Source organism: Staurois parvus, unplaced genomic scaffold (assembly GCF_062004578.1).
Source record: "Staurois parvus isolate SC_StPar_1 unplaced genomic scaffold, SC_StPar_1.0 ptg000574l, whole genome shotgun sequence".
Classification (NCBI taxonomy): Eukaryota; Metazoa; Chordata; class Amphibia; order Anura; family Ranidae; genus Staurois; species Staurois parvus.
In genome coordinates, this window is record NW_028318370.1 from 4,451,223 (window position 1) to 4,471,558 (window position 20,336).

The window sequence follows — 20,336 nt, forward strand, 5'->3', positions numbered from 1 at the left end:
GACCCTGCATTCAGAACGAAAACTACATTGGTTTGAGACCTATCACATTAAATACAATAAATAACACTAACCCAAAACTATTGGGCTGAACCGGAGAATAATCAAATGTTTTCTAAATACATTCATCATATGTGTTCTTCCTTGAATCTCGGTGTGCTTTGTGTATTTATTCCAGACCTGTGCAGTAATCCAGTGTAAAACGTTACCTCTGGAATAAAGACCGGCCACTGCTGCTCTTTCGCCTTGTGCAAGAGGACAGGTCTTGGCCCCACCCCCTCTTGCAGTTTTCTGCAGGAAGCCTGTAGTGGGTGGGGCCAGCTGCATCCTTCACACAGCTCTGCTCTCAGCACAGTGATGAGAGCACCACTACTTTTACAAGGTTATACCTGGGTTTGAAAAGGCGTTTGGTACACACATTTGTATCCTTTGTGGTTACTGAGGAATATATTTAAATGACAATTATTGAGCCCGGCGTTTAGCTTCATGGATGCAATTTTGTAAACAAATGACTGAAATCTTCTTCTTTAGCTTATTAGATTGGCAACTCGCTGTTCTTTAGACTTTGATTTTTATCTGCCAATAAAGCCTTCTCATGGTTACTTGCAGATGTGTTGTCTTGTACATGAGGAACCTGGAAAGAAAAAAATAATCATTTATATATTCATAGAAAATGTATCACTTGAAGCCCAATAATTTCCTGGGACGTTTTGCTTAAAAGCTTAAATCCGTATTTTAGCTAGAAAATTTCTTCTATCCCCCAAACATTTTGGCAGTATAGTGTAACTATGTGTGTGTGTGTGTGTAATATATATATATATATATATATATATATATATATATATATATATATATATATAATTTTTTTTTTTCTATTTATTTATTTTTCTTTTTCTATTTATTTATTTTTCTTTTTCTATTTATTTTTCTATTTATATTTTTCTATTTATTTATATTTTTCTATTTATTTATATTTTTCTATATATTTATATTTTTCTATTTATTTATATTTTTCTATTTTATTTTTCTTTCTATTTATTTATATTGTAAAGTGCTGAGCAAACTATTGGCGCTATATAAATCCTGTATACTACTAATAATATATATACTGTGTATGTGTGTATATGTGTATATATATATATATATATATATATACACACTGCTCAAAAAAATTACACTTTTTAATCAGAGTATAGCATCAAGTCAGTGAAACTCCTGGGATATGGATCTGGTCAGGTAAGTAGCAGAGGGGGTTGTTAATCAGTTGCAGCTGCTTTGGTGTTAATGAAATTAACAACAGGTGCACTAGATAGGCAACAATGAGATGACCCCCAAAACAGGCACGGCTTTACAAGTGGAGGCCCCTGACATTTTTTTCCCTACTCATCTTTTCTGACTGTTTTTCACTAGTTTGGCATTTGGCTAGGGTCAGTGTCACTACTGGTAGCATGAGGTGATGCCTATACCCTACAGAGGTTGCACAGGCAATCCAACTCCTCCAGTATGGCACATCAATACGTGCCATTGCCAGCAAGTTTGCTGTGTCTCCCAGCACAGTCTGAAGAGCATGGAGGAGATTCCAGGAGACAGGCGGTTACTCTAGGAGAGCTGGACAGGGCCATAGAAGGTCCTTAACCCAACAGCAGGACCGGTATCTGCTCCTTTTGTGCAAGGAGGAACAGTATGAGCACTGCCAGAGCCCTACAAAATGACCTCCAGCAGGCCAATGGTGTGAATGTCTCTGACCAAACAATCAGAAACAGACTTCATGAGGGTGGCCTGAGGGCCCGATGTCCTCTAGTGGGCCCTGTGCTCACTGCCCATGATTTTGGCTGAAGTCAACTGATCGACTGTGTCCAATCACACACAAAGTTCTGTGTTTACAAAACACAGAACTCTGTGTACAGGGAACAGGGATCTGGTTGTTTTTCCTACCTGCAAAGCAGAGGGAAAATACAGCCATATAGTAAAGCAAAAGCAGCACACATTACACATCGTTAGACACACAGTTAACCCCTTGATTGCCCCAAGATGCCAACCTCTTCCCAGCCAGTGTCATTAGTACAGTGACAGTGTACAGTATTAACACTGATCACTGTACTACTGTCACTATTGATGTCAGTGCCAGTTAGTGACCCTTCCAGCCAGCGTCAAGCACCAGGTTGCACACTATTACAGTCCCACTATAATTCACTGATCACCGCCATTACAAGTATAGCGTCATAGCTGCGTAAATTCCAGTATACTGTATATACCATAGTTTGTAGACGCTATAATGTTCACAAAAACCAATATACAATTATTGTGATATTTTTTTTTTTGTTACTAAAGACATGTAGCAGAATACATTTTGGCCTAAATTTAAGAAGATATTTAATATTTATTTTTATTTTTTTCCATAAAGAGTTTTTATTAACAATTTTGACTTGGTACAGATAAGTTATAACAGGCAAGGGCAAAACATATGAAGCAGTTAAAGAACAGTATAGCTTGAACAATTTTGAATTCACAAGCTGATGATACTCCATCAGAAGCATCCAACAGTCATGTACCAAAGACAAAATATAGCAAAAAAAAAAAAAGAGTAAGGACCCCTATAATAGGTGTGTAGAGAACAGTATATACAGTGTGTGACGGGCCTCTTTACAATAATGTCTCAGAAGGAGGACTGAGACTCCTCCACCACCGTACGGGGTCAAACATGTACCTGTCAGTTTGGAAAGATTGGAGTCGTTGAACACCATAGGGATAAACCCACAACTTAACCAGTTGCCGACCGCAGATAGCGGCCGGCCAGTTCTGGGAGGGCTTCATATGTGTCCTACGGACACAGCTGATCACGTGATGTGGTAAAAGGTCAATCACAGCGGCTTTTTATCACGTGATCAGCCGTGTCCAATGACACGCTGATCACAGGGAAATGCAATTGCCGGTTCTCGGGTGCACTTTCCTCACGCTGTCAGAACGTGAGGAAAGTACTGCCGAGAACCGGCAGTTGTCAGAGCAGGGATCGGCACCGATCATCAGGGCACTGATCATCAGTGCCCTGATGATCGGTGCCCAGCAGTGCCACCCACCAGTTCCACCCACCAGTGCCCAGCAGTACCACCCATCAATGCCACACCTGTGCCCATCAGTGCCACCCATCAGTGCCACCCACCTGTGCCCATCAGTGCCACCCACCTGTGCCCACCAGTGCCACCCACCTCTGACCATCAGTGCAGCCCAGCAGTGCTGCCAGTCAGTGCCCAGCAGTTGCGCCAGTCAGTGCCACTAGCCAGTGCCGCCTATCAGTACCCATCATCAGTGCCGCCTATCAGTTCCACCTATCAGTGCCACCTCATTAGTGCTGCCTATCAGTGCCCTTCAGTGCTGCCTATCAGTGCAGCCTCATCAACGCACATCAGTAAAGGAGAAAAATTACCTGTTTGCAAAATTTTATAATAGAAACAATGAAAAACTTTTTTTTTTAATATTTTGCTCTTTTTTTGTTTATAGCACAAAAAATAAAACACCCAGTAGTGATAAAATACCACCAAAAGAAAGTTCTATTTGTCTGAAAAAAATGATAAAAATTTCATATGGGTACAGTGTTGCATGACCACGCAATTGTCATTCAAAATGCAGCAGCACTGAAAGCTGAAAATTGGCCTGGGCAGGAAGGGGGTATAAGTGCCCGGTAGGTAAGTGGTTAATAGAGAAAAAAAGACTGGATATATCTAGTGGAATTGGGGGGTATGAAGAAAAAGGGAAAGGAGAAAAGAGAATAAGGATAAGAGGAAAGGAAGGGAAGATAAGGAAAAAAATAAATAAATAAAAAATAAGGGGGGGGGGAGGGGGGGATTAGTCTTTTTCCATTTATATAATGAAAAATAAAAACCCAGTGCTGATCAAATACCACCAAAGGAAATCTCTGCGTGAAATAAAATGATATATGTTTCATTTTGGTACAGTGTTGCATGACTGCGCAATTGCCAGTTAAATTAGCGCAGTGCTGAACAGCAAAAAATTGCCCTGGTCAAGAAGGGAGTAAAGCCTTCCGGAGCTCAAGTAGTTAAACAAACCAATCTCTAACAGCGTATGTGGATTTTGTTTCGGAAATTCCAAAACTGAATGTTAAAAGCAAATTCAATTTTGAAGTGCTTTCGAAGGACATTCGTCAAGGCTTGGATGGCATTATCGAATGTACTGATGAGATTTTTTTGTTGTACCAACCTTCCAATGAAAATCTTTCAGTGTATGGCCAGCTTTAATTTAACCCTTTTGATACCAGCGGGGAGGTTTTACACACTATAAATGATACTTTTAGCTGCTACAGCAGACTGGAATGTGTATAAATCTGATAACTCAACTGACGGCCCTTTGGAAGCAATTCAACGCGTAATTCAGGGGTCTCCAGACTTTCCAAACAAAGGGTCAGTTTACTTCTAGACTTGATGGGGGCCATTAGGAGTAGAAGAGGTCCAAACGTTAGTGGGAATAAATAATGCTCCATCTTTGGTATCAGTGGGAGGAATAGCGCCATATCATTGGTGTCATTGGGCCCCATTGTTTGTGTCACTGGGAGGAATTTGTGCTCCATCATTGGTGTCGTTGGGAGGAATTCTGCCCCTTCACTGGTGTCGTTGGGAGGAATTCTGCCCCTTCACTGGTGTTAGTGGGAGGAATTCTGCCCCTTCACTGGTGTCAGTGGAAGGAATTCTGCCCCTTCACTGGTGTCAGTGGAAGGAATTCTGCCCCTTCACTGGTGTCAGTGGGTGGAATTCTGCCCCTTCACTGGTGTCAGTGGGAGGAATTCTGCCCCTTCACTGGTGTCAGTGGGAGGAATTCTGCCCCTTCACTGGTGTCAGTGGGAGGAATTCTGCCCATTCACTGGTGTCAGTGGGAGGAATTCTGCCCCTTCACTGGTGTCAGTGGGAGGAATTCTGCCCCTTCACTGGTGTCAGTGGGAGGAATTCTGCCCCATCATTGGTGTCAGTGGGAGGAATTCTGCCCCTTCACTGGTGTCAGTGGGAGGAATTATGCCCCATTATTAATTTTAGTGGATAGAAAATAGTGCCTCAAGGGCTGGATAAATGCAGGCAAAAGGCCATATATGGCCCCCAGGCCACAATTTGGAGACCACTGGCTGAATAGAACATTTTCCCTGGGGGCCCTTTGCCCATCCTACTGTGTTGAAGCCGGGCGTCACCCCCTGGATCCAAGCAGGAATGGTTTAAAGAGTAGATCTGCTCCCCGGCACACAACACTAAGGTTTGTTTCAGCAGGAATACTGGGGGAACGCAGTTCCGGCATCCCCAGCCCAGGGGCGGACTGACAACTCATGGGGCCCCCCGGGCAATAGGGGATCATGGGGCCCCTGTATCCTTGCCCAAACTCAAAAAAACCTATGAAAAAGGTGCCAGGGACATCTCATGGGGCCCCCTACTGACCCCGGGCCCTCGGGCAGTGCCCAAGTTTCCAAATGGTCAGTCTGCCCCTGTCCCAGCCCTAAATGTAGGCAATGGCAAGGGGTGGTTTGGTGTACTGCAGGCTGCATTGATTCTGGCTGCTGGGGATCTGTTTTTGCAGGCGAGGGGGATCTATTTATGCTGCGGATGTCTACTGCTGATGGTGGAGGATCTATTTTTGCTGGGGGTGGGTCTTATGTTGCTATGTGGTCAATTGTTGCTGGGAGGGATCTACTATTAAGAGAGAGGTCTAATTGTTACTAGCTGCAGGATGATCTATTGATTCTGGCTGTGGGGCGATTTGTTGTTTTCATGGGTCTATTGTTGCTGGGGGGGTATTTTGTTGCAGGTGGTCCATTGTTGTTGAGGGGTGGTCTATTGTTGCCGGCTGCAGGGGATCTATTTTACTGTTTTTCTTGTTATCATTAACAAATTCCATACAAATTGATACTTGGATCTGTATTCTCTAGAAGGGCAGTACTGGGAGGTAGGTATGGAGTGGAACCAGGGATGGTGCAGGACAGAGACCAGGGGTGACTCAGAAAGGGAGAGTTCCTGCACCTACTCTCTGAGAAAAAAACGCCCCGCACAACACGATCACATATGAATACACGAGGGACATCTATCTCAGTTTGCAATACATACTTTGGCATTTTAACCCCTTCCACTTACATTTTGATACATTGCAGCAAACATAAGAAAAATAAAAACTTTGAATACTCACAAAATAACCCTTTTTATTCCTGGATACCCACTTGTAGAACAGCATTTTAGCACATAGAGCACATATGGCAAGCATGACAACAATGATGGTAACACTGATATAGATATAGATACGAGGAGAATCTGCCATGGCATCTTCAGTTGCTGTTGAGTGGAAAAATGCCATTAGTGACAAGATAAAAAAACAACGTAGATCAATGACTAAAAATCCATGGATTCTGTGTTATAGGTTATCTAAACCCAAGAACAAAAATGTAATATATTGCGGCTTATCAGTCTTTGCATATAATAGCTGCATTAGCTTTTTTTTTTCAGACTAAGACCATTTTCAGCAAGTACAGAACATATCTGTTTTTCCTGCCAGAAACGCTGTGTCTCAGTCACACTGGAAGCATAAAACAATATTATCATCCTGCTCTAAACTACTATTCTATCCCCCATGCACTTTAGATACGCAAAGGCAGATATGTTTGAAGTCCAGCCCGGGTGTCAACTATGACTCCTTCCATAGATCCGCTGGAGGAGTAGGCATAGACAGTGGTTTATTCACTAGATTGCCAGGTGAAAAGAAACTTGAAAAAAGAAAACTAATGCTACCAGGACATTTTTGTTTTGGGGTATAGACAGGGTTCTTTTTTTCTAGCGGGAACATGGAGGAACTCAGCTCCAGCACCACCTGCACTGAATGTATGTAATGACAAGAGGTGCTGGGGTGTGCTGGAAGGTCTATCAATGCAGGCTTCTGGAGGATCTCTTGTCACTGGAGGGGAATTTTTTCCTGGTGGTCTATAGTTGTTGGGGAGGTCTGTTGTTGCTGGTGGGGGATCTATTGTTGCTGGAAGACACCTACTGTTGAGGGAGGGGTCTATTGTTGCAGACTGCCGGAGAGTCTATTGATGTTGGTTGCTGGGGGATCTGCTGTTGCTGCTGGGGTCTGTTTCTGGGGTGGTATTGTATTGCCAGGGTTCATTGTTGCTGGGGGTCTATTTCTGCTGGCTGAGGAGGAGCTATTCTACTGCTTTTCTTGTTATCATTAACACATTCCATACAAATGACTTAGCACCACAAAATGATACTTGGCTGTGTATTCTCTATAAGGAGCGGTACTGGGAGGTGGGTAGGAACCAGGGGACATGCTTGGAGGCAGATAGGGGTGTAGACAAGAAGTGATTCAGAAGGGCGGAATTCCTGCACCTATTTTTTGAGAAAAAAAGCCCTGAGTGTAGATATACTTTAACCACTTGACCTCCAGAGGGTTTTATCCCCTTCATGACCAGGGCATGTTTTTGCTATTCAGCACTGTGCTATTTTAACTAGCAATTGCATGGTTATGCAACACTGTACTCAAATTAAATTTATATATTTTTTTTCCCACACAAATAGGGCATTCATTATATGAATGAGAAAAGAGTGAACATTTTGAAATAAGATATATTTTCTACTTTTTTACAAAACATGTCCAATAAAATCAAATTTCTTCATAGATTTAGGTCAAAATGTTTTCTGCTACATATCTTTGGTAAAAAAAAAAAATCCCACATCCAACACTGAGTTTTTTGGGGGACACTAAAACATTAGGGTCACTAGTATAATTCTGATCGTGATAAAGATTCTTATCTGTACAGACCAGGGGCGGACTGACAACTCATGGGGCCCCCGGGCAATAGGGGATCATGGGGCCCCTGTGTCCCTGCCCAAACTCAAAAAAGCCTATGAAAAAGGTACCAGGGGCATCTCATGGGGCCCCCTACTGACCCCGGGTCCTCGGGCAGTGCCCGAGTTTCCAAATGGTCAGTCCGCCCCTGGTACAGACAGTATACTAGTAATGGTGGTGATCAGTGACTTATAGTGTGACTGTGATAATGTGGTGGGCAATCTGGTGCTAAATGACACGGGCTGGGAGGGACACTAACGTTACTAGCAACGCTAATACAATGATCTGTGATAATAGTGTACATTGTACTAACACTGGTGGAGTAACAGGAGTGATCAGGAGGGCAATCAAGGGGTTAACTGTGTGGATAAAACACAAAAAGGTGTCTGTCTTCATTTCAGGCTGCAAAGCAACAAAATGTGATTATTGTAAAGGGGTTCTTTACCCACTGTATGTAATACATAGGCTAACTAAAGTGTTTTTTTGGAGTAGCTCTTTAAAATATTAGTAACTACACATGTCTAGTGTAATGCAAGGAGAACAATGGCAAAGCTACACGGCACATACAACCAACTGATAAAGTGATACAGTCCGCGTGACAACTTACTTGTATCCTTTAGAAATTCCGAAAGATATTTGTCGGAAGGGAGTGCCGGATGACTCACTACACAGACCACTTTCTCTTCCATTCCTCGAGTGACCCCCAGAGTAAAGTTACTTATGGTGGTCACTGATCCATTTGGGTTTTCAATAGTGTAGGTCTGACGTGTTGATGGCAGACTACCCGTAGCATTCCATGAGATCACCGGGGCTGGCTTGCCGGTGGCTGAACAGGTGACAACGTGCATCTTCTCTGAGCCGTCCTGGGATTTGGCCGGATGTATTTCCAGAATAGGGTCTGATATGTTTCTTTCTAGACGTAAAAGAAAACCCAAAACAACCCATAAGATAACCAGTGCAGGCCAAAAAAATACTGGGGTCGTTTAATAAAGGAGCTACAACACTTTTCTGGCTTTATGGCTCCTTTAACCTCCCTAGTGGTCTGATTATGTCCATATTTCTATGTTCAAAGCGGTACATTTTTTTGCATGAAAATATGTATTTTTTTTATTGTAGGCCTGTAATTTTTAGGAATAACTCACTGAAATCTGTCCGAACAAGAGTCTAGTAAACATCCCGGGTATGATAAAACTTGAAACACGAAATCATAAATTATAATATGATAAATAATCATAAAAAATATTATAATAATTTTAATTCAATAATATAATCAAACCAAAAACACTGAAATTTGAAATATAGCGCCAAGTTCGCACATCGCTGAGCAAAGTCGCAGAATCGTTTTCAGTGTCTGATGATGAATTTCCCCCACAAATCATTATCACTCAATTCTGCAAGTGGTTCTGATTTACTATCGCTGTTCTCTAGCCGGTCTAAAACCGCTTTTGACCTAAAGGGACGCTTTTTGGACGCCATGGACGTTTCTCAGTTTCCAGGCAGAAAGAACAGTAAAAATGCAGGCAGGGCGCCGGACAAAGCACTCGGGACAAAATGTATGTGAAATGGTTTGATACAGGAATGTTATACTATGTGATTTTAGTGTATTTAGTGAATGTCACTTTTTGTCATTTTCAAATTTCCCGCCGTTCCGTCCCCCATACGTCCCGACGCTTACAGGGAACGGAACCCAGAAGACAGATGCCGGCATCGGCCGGAGGACATTGCCGGGGACACAGCAGGAGGGACATCGCAGGAGCGCAGGACAAGGTAAGTGAAGAAGGGATCCCCGAGCAGCGCTGCAGTGTATTCCCGAGTGTAGCTCGAGGTTACCGCTTGTGGTGCTGAAACTTTACCCCGAGCTACACTCGGGAATACCACCAGAGGGGGTTACCATGGACTGCATCACATCCAGTAAAGTATTAAAACAGTTTTGGAAGAAGGTCCAACACGTATGCCAGATTATTTCCAGATTTCCGGCACTGTGGGAAAATGTTGCTGTGGTTGCGACAGATATGAAAAGAATCACTGCACTTCGCACATAACTGGAGGTAATCAAGACCAACCCTGAGTTGGCATACGGAGAGACACCAGTGCTCAGAGTGGGGTATTTTGTGCCAGAAGGTTGTCATGAATTTACGCTTCTGGTTGCTAGAAAGCCATGGGCCGCTGGCTTCCTAGCAACCAACAGTCTCCATCCCAATTCACCTGCTGGCCAGGAGATTCTCCAGTCTGCTGCTGAATGTACACAAATGGGTGGGGGATGTTTGCTGATGTCATTACCCAAATTTGGCAATGGGCATATTTGGGTAATGGCAGAAATTTTCCAGCTGACTGCTAAGTAGGGGCAGGGAAGCATCACTGGTTGAAACAACGCTGTCAGTTGCACAGCTGATGGCTTCTTAGCAACTAGTGACAGATGTGTCCTCAGTGCTGCCCCCCACCATGCCTTTGCTAAGTTTATGCACCTGTCCCTGGGGTGGACTGACAACTCATGGGGCCTCCAGGCAATAGGGGATCATGGGGCCCCTGTGTCCTTGCCCAAACTCAAAAAAGCCTAGGAAAAAGGTACCAGGGGCATCTCATGGGGCCCCCTACTGACCCTGGGCCCTCGGGCAGTGCCCGAGTTTCCAAATAGTCAGTGCGCCCCTGACCTGTCCACAACAGGTACATGAATTTGTTGCAGGTACTGTCAGGTGACTCGAAACCGGGAATCCAGGGTCCTGATCGTTAGTATGAGACCCGGTGCTCTTGGTGAGAGCCCGGTCTCTGTGCTGGGAGCATGCCCCAAGAGAGGTTTGCATACATGTGGCCCCACAAATAAAGACCCACTTCCAATAGGCCGTATATATGCGTACGGTCGGTGGGAAGGGTTAAATTCATTGTCATTGAGAAGAATGCCCCTAGGTTGGTGGTCAGTAGGAAGAATGCTCCTTATATTGGTGGTCAGAAGGAAGAATGTATCTTGCAGAGATAGTCAAAAAGTTAAAGTATAACTAAAGGCAAAACTTTTTTTTTTTTTTTTTTTTTTACTTTTGATCAGAGTGGAGATGTATTAGAACCCCTGTCAGCTTCTATTGCTGTTTGTGCCCTCATTATGGAGATTCACCCTCTATTTGTCCTATTTTACCATTATTAAAAGTGAAAGAAAAAAAAATTCCAAATATTGGGTTGTCCCTCATGGAATTCCGTTAAAGTGTTACTAAACCCAGGACCCTGCATTCACTATATCTGATCTCCCCGTCCCTGTATTCACTATATCTGGTCTCCCCGGACCCTGCATTCACTATATCTGGTCTCCCCGGACCCTGCATTCACTATATCTGGTCTCCCCGGACCCTGCATTCACTATATCTGGTCTCCCCGGACCCTGCATTCACTATATCTGGTCTCCCCGGACCCTGCATTCACTATATCCGGTCTCCCCGGACCCTACATTCACTATATCTGGTCTCCCCGGACCCCGCATTCACTATATCTGGTCTCCCCGGACCCCGCATTCACTATATCTGGTCTCCCCGGACCCTGCATTCACTATATCTGGTCTCCCCGGGCCCCGCATTCACTATATCTGGTCTCCCCGGGCCCCGCATTCACTATATCTGGTCTCCCCGGGCCCCGCATTCACTATATCTGGTCTCCCCGGGCCCCGCATTCACTATATCTGGTCTCCCTGGGCCCCGCATTCACTATATCTGGTCTCCCTGGGCCCCGCATTCACTATATCTGGTCTCCCCGGGCCCCGCATTCACTATATCTGGTCTCCCCGGGCCCCGCATTCACTATATCTGGTCTCCCCGGGCCCCGCATTCACTATATCTGGTCTCCCCGGGCCCCGCATTCACTATATCTGGTCTCCCCGGGCCCCGCATTCACTATATCTGGTCTCCCCGGGCCCCGCATTCACTATATCTGGTCTCCCCGGCCCCGCATTCACTATATCTGGTCTCCCCAGGGCCCCGCATTCACTATATCTGGTCTCCCCGGACCCCGCATTCCCTAAATCTGGTCTCCCCGGACCCTGCATTCACTATATCTGGTCTCCCCGGACCCTGCATTCACTATATCTGGTCTCCCCAGGGCCCCGCATTCACTATATCTGGTCTCCCCGGGCCCCGCATTCACTATATCTGGTCTCCCCGGACCCCGCATTCCCTAAATCTGGTCTCCCCGAACCCCGCATTCACTATATCTGGTCTCCCCGGACCCTGCATTCACTATATCTGGTCTCCCCGGACCCTGCATTCACTATATCTGGTCTCCCCGGACCCCGCATTCACTATATCTAGTCTCCCCGGACCCTGCATTCACTATATCTGGTCTCCCACAGTACACAGAACATGAAAATGCAATTATGTTAGTAAATATAAACTGCTAAATCCCTTTTCTTATCAGCAGTTAGAGCAGTCTTTATCAGTGTCCAGCAGAGCACTGGTTAAAGCTTGTAGAAGGAGTTTTTATTTTGCTCTAGGAGGATGCAGAAAACCTCTCAATGCACACCACACTGAGCATGTGCAGGGTGACTCCACATGATATGTCTTATCAGGAGATAAGAGGGGGGCACTGGAAGAAGGGGAGGATCAGAGAAGACAGGATCAAACAGCATTTTTACACAATGCAGAGGATTAACCCCTTAGGTTCCACAGTGAGTATAACAAGCATGTTTTACTGCATCTACAGACTGATTGTACTGTTGTGGGGTTAGTAACACTTACATTTGCAGGGATTTCCTCTCCCTTCCTGTTTTGGCTATGGGACATGAAGTAAAGGGAAATCTCCCCAATGGGACACGGATGTGGAAAGAAAATCTGACTTGCTCTATCTAAAATGAAGGAAAGGAATAGTGCCCCATCATTAGTGTTAGTGGGAGGAATAGAGTTCCAAGGGCCAGATAAAGGCAAGCAAAGGGCCACATCTGGCCCTCAGGCTGCAGTTTGGAGACCACTGCACTTGGGATTGAAAGCTAGAACCGCAGGACCATAAATCCCTGGAAGCGCTGTATTTCTGTGCATGGCTTTCAGTCTGTCAGATGTTTGACAAATCACTTTATTTCAATAGGAGGGCAGAACTCAATTCCTCTTCAATAACCGTCCATAGATCATGACTTCCAGATAAATCTCTACGTAGGTTTTTGGAAAATCCTCTGGTGTGGAAACTCCTCTTAGAAGTGAAACTGAAACTAAAAACTGAGAACAGTCCTTGTCTCGTACACTTCCCGCTGATGTGCTGCTTTCTGGGAAACTGCTTGGGCTTCCTGATCTAACCTGGGATTTCAAAGAAAATCACGGCTCTCACATGTCCCTTATTTATAGGAACAGTCCCACTGTTACAGCCGAATCCGTCAGACCCTCATTCCTCCTACAATGACCTCATCTGGATCAACTGTGGGTGTGGGATTATAACTTTTGTTTTTTTTCTATGGTTGAACTGGATGGACTTTTGTCATTTTTCAGCCAGACTAATTATGTAACTACAGTTGCAAGAAAAAGTATGTGAACCCCTTGGGATTACGTGGAGTTTTGCATGAATTGGGCATAAAATGTGCTCTGAACGTCATCTAAATCACAACAATAGAAGAACACAGTCTGCTGAACATAATACTACACAAACATTAGATGTTTCCATGGTTTAATTGCACATAACATGTAAACATTCACAGTGCAGGGAGGAAAAAGTATGTGAGTCCCTAGCTTAATGACTTCTCCCAGAGCTAATTGGAGTCAGGAGTGAGCCAACCTTGACTCCAATCAGTGTGATGATATTGGATGTGTTGCTGACAGCTGTCCTGCCCTTAAAAAACACACACCTGTGTTGGGTTTACTGGTTTCAAGAAGCACTGTCTGATGTGAACCATGCCTCGCAGAAAAGAGCTCTCAGAAGACCTACGATCAAGAATTGTTGACTGGCATGAAGCTGGAAAGGGTTACAAAAGTATCTCCAAAAGGCTTGATGTTCATGTGTCCACGGTAAGACAGACTGTCTACAAATGGAGAAAGTTTAGCACTGTTGCTACTCTCCCTAGGCGCGGTCGTCCTGTAAAAATGACTGCAAGAGCACAGCGCAGAATGCTGCATGAGGTAAAGAAGAATCCCAGAGTGTCAGCTAAAGACCTACAGAAATCTCTGGCACATGCTAACATTTTTGTTGACACATCTACAATAAGGAAAACATTAAACAAGAATGGAGTACATGGGAGGACACCACGGAGGAAGCCATTGCTGTCCAAAAAGAATATTGCAGCACGTTTGAAGTTTGCAAAAGAGCACCTGGATGTTCCACAGCACTACTGGCAAAATATACTGTGGACAGATGAAACCAAGATTGAGTTGTTTGGGAAGAACACACAACACTATGTGTGGAGAAAAAAAGGCACAGCACACCAACATCAAAACCTCATCCCCACTGTAAAACATGGCGGAGGGAGCATCATGGTTTGGGGCTGCTTTGCTGCCTCAGGGCCTGGACGGATTGTTGTCATTGATGGGAAAATGAATTCCAGAGTTTATCAAGACATTTTGCAGGAAAACGTACGACCGTCTGTCCGCCAACTGAAGCTCCGCAGAGGATGGGTGATGCAACAGGACAATGACCCAAAGCATACAAGTAATTCAACAAAACAATGGCTGCAACAGCACAGAATACGCCTTCTGGAGTGGCCCAGTCAGAGTCCTGACCTCAACCCGATTGAAATGCTGTGGCATGACCTTAAGAGAGCGATTCACACCAGACATCCCAAGAATATTGCTACACTGAAACAGTTTTGTGAAGAGGAGTGGTCCAAAATGACTCCAGATTGTTGTGCAGGTCTGATCTGCAACTACAGGAAACGTTTGGTTGAGGTTATTGCTGCCAAAGGAGGGTCAACCAGTTATTAAGTCCAAAGGTTCACATACTTTTTCTTCCCTGCACTGTGAATGTTTACATGTTATGTGCAATTAAACCATTGCAACATCTAATGTTTGTGTAGTATTATGTTCAGCAGACTGTGTTCTTCTATTGTTGTGACTTAGATGACGTTCAGAGCACATTTTCTGCCCAATTCATGCAAAGCTCCACGTAATCCCAAGGGGTTCACATACTTTTTCTTGCAACTGTATATTTAGCTCTGACATGGAGACGTGTGTAAATACTGTTTCAATTCCATAGCTATTTATACCTCACTAAACATTTCCTGTTTCCGTCATATTGTTGCGTTGGTTGTTTTAAAATTGATTATATAAAGGAAACGTAATAATGGAAAAAAGCTCCAGAGGTTTGAATGATCATTATCGTATTTAAAGGTAAGCAGGAAGCCAAAACCTTTTTTTTCTGTTTGCTTTTCAAAAAATTTTTCTTTCATTTCGACACAAAGGGGAAATTCCCTTTTTAGCTGTCAGCTGGTCTGGAGTTACCACGAGAATGTTTCTGTTTCTGCTCATGTGACAACTCTATTAGGGCTCGTTCACACTTGACTGTTTTACCAACTCTTGCCAAACGCCCCTATAGCGTTTGGCAAGCGTTGGTCCGGCATTTGCGGAGCGTCTTTTAACGCTCCGCAATTGCCACATGCGCAGTTCAGCTGCAGTTGATAAGCGTTTGCCGAGCATTAAAAACGCCCCACAAACGCCTATAATGAAGTTTGAATGGTGTTACCGCTCCGCAATCGCCCCGCAACCGCGCCGCAAACACCGGCCGGGTGTTTGCGGAGCGGCACCATAGACTAGAATAGGAGGCTTCAACGCCTCCTGACTCGACCAGAGGCACCCGTTTTGCTGCGACGCTAACGCTCCCGTTAGAGCGTTAGCATTGGTCCGGCATTTGCGGAGCGTTTTTTAACGCTCCGCAATTGCCACATGCGCGGTTCAGCGGCGGTTGCTAGGCATTTGCCGAGCATTAAAAACGCCCCACAAACGCCTATAATGAAGTTTGAATGGTGTTACCGCTCCGCAAACGCCCCGCAACCGCGCCGCAAACACCGGCCGGGCATTTGCGGAGCAGCACCAACGCCTCCTGACTCGACCAGAGGCATCCGTTTTGCCGCAACGCTAATGCTCCCGTTAGAGCGTTAGCGTTGGTCCGGCATTTGCGGAGCGTTTTTTAACGCTCCGCAATTGCCACATGCGCGGTTCAGCGGCAGTTGCTAGGCGTTTGCCGAGCATTAAAAACGCCCCACGAACGCCTATAATGAAGTTTGAATGGTGTTACCGCTCCGCAAACGCCCTGCAACTGCGCCGCAAACACCATCCGGGCATTTGCGGAGCGGCACCATAGTCTAGAATAGGAGGCTTCAACGCCTCCTGACTTGACCAGAGGCGTCCGTTTTGCCACGACGCTAACGCTCCCGTTAGAACAGCACTATGTGCTGCAATGTGCAGAATTGTCGGAGGCGTTTGGGAAGTGGTAAAAACGCTTCCCAAATGCCTTTCTGCCGCCTGCACACATCGCTAGTGTGAACATAGCCTTATGATGGTTTTTCCCATACATATGTACTTTCCGGGAGACACTGTGCTCACCAGGAAAAGGAAAGAGAATAACTCATCAGCAAAAACCTAAAATGGGTTTTCTATTTCCTCATTCTATGCAAAGCTACAAAAAAATATTTTGGGTCTATTTATAAAAAAATCACAGTGCCATGTTGAAGGTATTGTTTAACGTTGATATCCAGGCGGTTCCTGGAAAAGCATTTGATTAATCTATACCTGGACTTCTGCAGATCCTCTCCCATCCTCTGGAACTCCCTACCTCAGTATGTCAGGTCAGCATCCCACCCTGTCTGCCTTTAGGCGATCTTTGAAAACTCACTTATTCAGGGAAGCCTACCCCACCTCCCCCTAAGAACTGTACTTGAATCACCTCCACCAGATCATCCCCCGCAGATATCACCTTTTGTATCACCTCCTCCTTCATTTAGATTGTAAGCTCCACGAGCCGAGCCCTCCTATTCCTTCTGTACTGAAATGTATTGTAATTGTACTGTCTCCTTATATTGTAATGCGCTGCTGTTGGTGCTATATAAATCCTGTATAATAATAATAATAATAATCCGTACGGGCATACTAAAGCTGATCACAGATGGATCGTATCTCGGCAACTCCACCAGGGACCGGCCGAGATTCAAATTGTGTATGGGTAGGCTGATTGTACCCAAATCGATCCATCGATCGACTTGGGTACAACCAGTCTGTTGAATTTTTAGTATGAGATTACTGCTGGCAGCTACAGATGCTTGCAGTAATCATTGCATTCTGACATCCGGGAAAGCTCTCCGTGCCCCCCTGCCAGCAGAATACAATAGTGCTGCACAAGGCCACCAATGGTGGAAGGGAAGAAATATCAATTAATGTATGACTTGCCTAAGTGTCAATTTCATTGCTGACCCATTATTATTATTATACAGGATTTATATCGCGCCAACAGTTTTCTCAGCACTGTACAATATAAAGGGAGACAATACATTCAATACAAGAGGGTTAGGAGGGCCCTGATCCTGGGAGCTTACAATCTAAGAAGGAGGGGCTGGTGGTACAAAATGTAATAGCTGTGGGGGATGGACTGGTAGGAGGAGTAGAAGATTCGGTTATTAGCTGAGGGCAGGATAGGCTTCCTTGAAGAGACAGGTTTTCAGAGATCGCCTAAAAGTGAGCAGAGTAGGCGATAGTCTGATAAATTGGGGTAGAGAGTTCCAGAGGATGGGGAGGCTCTGGAGAAGTCCTGAAGATGAGGATGGGAGGAGGAGACAAGGGAGCTAGAGAGCAGGAGGTCATGGGAGGAGCGGAGAGGATGGTTTGGGTGATATTTGGAGACAAGATTTTTTACACCAACCAAATAAGCAATAGCAAAAGCCTGGCTGTTGGCATCCCTTTCCCTAACAGCTGTGAAGAATAGGGCTCATTGAACTTTCACTAATGGGAAATTGACAGCGAAAGTTAGGGACACATTTGGCGGGGGGAAGATTTGCAAAACTCGGGAGTGCAAAATCTGTTGCAGCTCTGCATAGACACCAATCATCTTCCAGGTTTTATTGCCAAAGCTTAGTTGAACAAGCTGAAGTTAGAAGCTGATTGGCTCCCATGCTGCACCAGAGTGCTCCAGTTTTAGGACATCTCCCCCATTGCATAAGTTTCATAAAACATAGGACTCATGGGTCTCTCACGTCCGACCATCTGATGTCTGATGGACCTATGAGATGCATGTGTTTTGTGGGGTTGATTTGCTAAAGGCAAACAGTCTGTGCACTTTCCAAAGGCAGTTGTTGCAGAACTTTGTAAAATGAAGCTTAACCTCATTTACTAAGAATATCCAATCACATGCAAGGAAAAAACCCCCAAAAAACAGCATTTTTGCTTGCACATAATTGAATGATGGAAGTCAGTAGAGCTTCCCCTCATTTACTGAGACCTGAAGCAACTGCCCCTGTACATATCATTAGTAAGACCTCATCTGGAATATGCAGTTCAGTTTTGGGCACCAATTCACAAAAAGAACATTGGGGAACTGGAAAAAGTACAGAGAAGGGCTACCAAACTGATAAGAGGCATGGAGGAGATCAGCTATGAGGAAAGATTACAGGAACTGAATGTATTCTCTCTTGAGAAGAGGAGATTAAAGGGGGATATGATCTCCATGTATAATACATAAGGGGGGATATGATCTCCATGTATAATACATAAGGGGGGATATGATCTCCATGTATAATATATAAGGGGGGATATGATCACCATGTATAATACATAAGGGGGGATATGATCACCATGTATAATACATAAGGGGGGATATGATCTCCATGTATAATACATAAGGGGGGGATATGATCACCATGTATAATACATAAGGGGGGGATATGATCACCATGTATAATACATAAGGAGGGATATGATCTCCATGTATAATACATAAGGGGGGGATATGATCACCATGTATAATACATAAGGAGGGATATGATCTCCATGTATAATACATAAGGGGGGATATGATCACCATGTATAATACATAAGGGGGATATGATCACCATGTATAATACATAAGGGGGGATATGATCTCCATGTATAATACATAAGGGGGGGATATGATCACCATGTATAATACATAAGGGGGGGATATGATCACCATGTATAATACATAAGGAGGGATATGATCTCCATGTATAATACATAAGGGGGGGATATGATCACCATGTATAATACATAAGGAGGGATATGATCTCCATGTATAATACATAAGGGGGGATATGATCACCATGTATAATACATAAGGGGGGACATGATCTCCATGTATAATACATAAGGGGGGACATGATCTCCATGTATAATACATAAGGGGGGGATATGATCACCATGTATAATACATAAGGAGGGATATGATCTCCATGTATAATACATAAGGGGGGGATATGATCACCATGTATAATACATAAGGAGGGATATGATCTCCATGTATAATACATAAGGGGGGATATGATCACCATGTATAATACATAAGGGGGGACATGATCTCCATGTATAATACATAAGGGGGGACATGATCTCCATGTATAATACATAAGGGGGGATATGATCTCCATGTATAATACATAAGGGGGATATGATCTCCATGTATAATACATAAGGGGGGATATGATCTCCATGTATAATACATAAGGGGGGGATATGATCTCCATGTATAATACATAAGGGGGATATGATCTCCATGTATAATACATAAGGGGGGATATGATCTCCATGTATAATACATAAGGGGGGGATATGATCTCCATGTATAATACATAAGGGGGGGATATGATCTCCATGTATAATACGTAAGGGGGGATATGATCTCCATGTATAATACATAAGGGGGGATATGATCTCCATGTATAATACATAAGGGGGGGATATGATCACCATGTATAATACATAAGGGGGGATATGATCTCCATGTATAATACATAAGGGGGGATATGATCTCCATGTATAATACATAAGGGGGATATGATCTCCATGTATAATATATAAGGGGGGATATGATCTCCATGTATAATATATAAGGGGGGATATGATCACCATGTATAATACATAAGGGGGATATGATCTCCATGTATAATACATAAGGGGGATATGATCTCCATGTATAATACATAAGGGGGATATGATATCCATGTATGATACAGAAGAGGGGATATGATCACCATGTATAATACATAAGGGGGGGATATGATCTCCGTGTATAATACATAAGGGGGATATGATCTCCATGTATAATACATAAGGGGGGATATGATCTCCATGTATAATACATAAGGGGGATATGATCACCATGTATAATACATAAGGGGGATATGATCTCCATGTATAATACATAAGGGGGGGTATGATCTCCATGTATAATACATAAGGGGGGATATGATCTCCATGTATAATACATAAGGGGGGATATGATCTCCATGTATAATAATAATACATTTAATTCAATAATATAATTAAACCAAAAACACTGAAATTTGAAATATAGCGCCAAGTTCGCACATCGCTGAGCAAAGTCGGGAAAATCGTTGACCAAAA

General features: G+C 44.0%; 1 protein-coding gene across 1 annotated transcript in view; it reads right to left on the reverse strand.

Moving 5' to 3' along the window:
• Positions 1 to 532: 532 nt before the first annotated feature.
• Positions 533 to 20,336, reverse strand: part of LOC149450474 (OX-2 membrane glycoprotein-like) — a 32,415-nt gene continuing 12,611 nt past the window's right edge. The window contains exons 3-5 of the mRNA XM_089691958.1: positions 8,432 to 8,737; positions 6,172 to 6,314; positions 533 to 631 (exon numbers count right to left, since the gene is read on the reverse strand). Coding sequence (XP_089548084.1) covers positions 533 to 631; positions 6,172 to 6,314; positions 8,432 to 8,737 — 548 coding nt within the window. The remainder of the gene's footprint in view (positions 632 to 6,171; positions 6,315 to 8,431; positions 8,738 to 20,336) is intronic.